General features: G+C 75.7%; 1 protein-coding gene across 1 annotated transcript in view; it reads right to left on the reverse strand.

Moving 5' to 3' along the window:
- Window positions 1-6: 6 nt before the first annotated feature.
- Window positions 7-671, reverse strand: part of SUMO3 (small ubiquitin-like modifier 3) — an 8,314-nt gene continuing 7,649 nt past the window's right edge. The window contains exon 5 of the mRNA XM_012731210.1: window positions 7-454. Coding sequence (XP_012586664.1) covers window positions 374-454 — 81 coding nt within the window. The 3' untranslated portion in view covers window positions 7-373. The remainder of the gene's footprint in view (window positions 455-671) is intronic.

Here is a 671-nt window from a genome sequence, read left to right on the forward strand (position 1 = left end):
CGAGTGCAGCAGACGGTCCGCAGAAGCCGCTTGTGGGCGCGGCCTCCCCCTCCCAGGGACCCGCGGAGGGAGGGGCAGGGCGCCGGCGTCGCCCACGCGTGGCGCGTCCTTTGTGAGCAGCAGCCTGGTGCCTCCGAGTCCCGCGAACCGTGAATCTGGGCGTCCGACGCCTGCGCCGCCCCCACGGCTGAGGGCGGGGGCGGGCACGGTGACAGGGCGGAGGGGACACAGCAAACCCCAAATCCTGGCTGCTGCTGCTGCTCGGCCGGGAAGACGACGGCGGAGGCGGCCGCGCTCAGCGGCCTCAGCGAGGGGCCGCCACGCGCGACCTGGGTCCGGCGGCGACCGCGGCTCACGTGCTCGCTGCGGCGCGCTAGTGCGGGGCCCCGCGTGCCCCGGAGCCTCCCGTCTGCTGCTGGAACACGTCGATGGTGTCCTCGTCCTCCATCTCCAGCTGGGCAGAGGGGTGCTGTTAGTCTGCGGGGCGCAGAGGGCCGCGCGCAGCGCCCCCAGCCTCTCGCCGAGCCCGTGGGCCGAGGACCCCTCGGGGAGCAAACCAGTGCCCAGTGCTCAGGGACGCGGGCGGCAGGGGCCAGCCCGGGACATCCTGGCTCCAGGGCCCCTCTGCCTCCTGCCCCCCAGCCCGTGTGCGCCGCGCTCTCCGCCGGGCG

Source organism: Condylura cristata, unplaced genomic scaffold (genome assembly GCF_000260355.1).
Source record: "Condylura cristata isolate star-nosed mole 26May11 unplaced genomic scaffold, ConCri1.0 scaffold00003, whole genome shotgun sequence".
Classification (NCBI taxonomy): domain Eukaryota; kingdom Metazoa; phylum Chordata; class Mammalia; order Eulipotyphla; family Talpidae; genus Condylura; species Condylura cristata.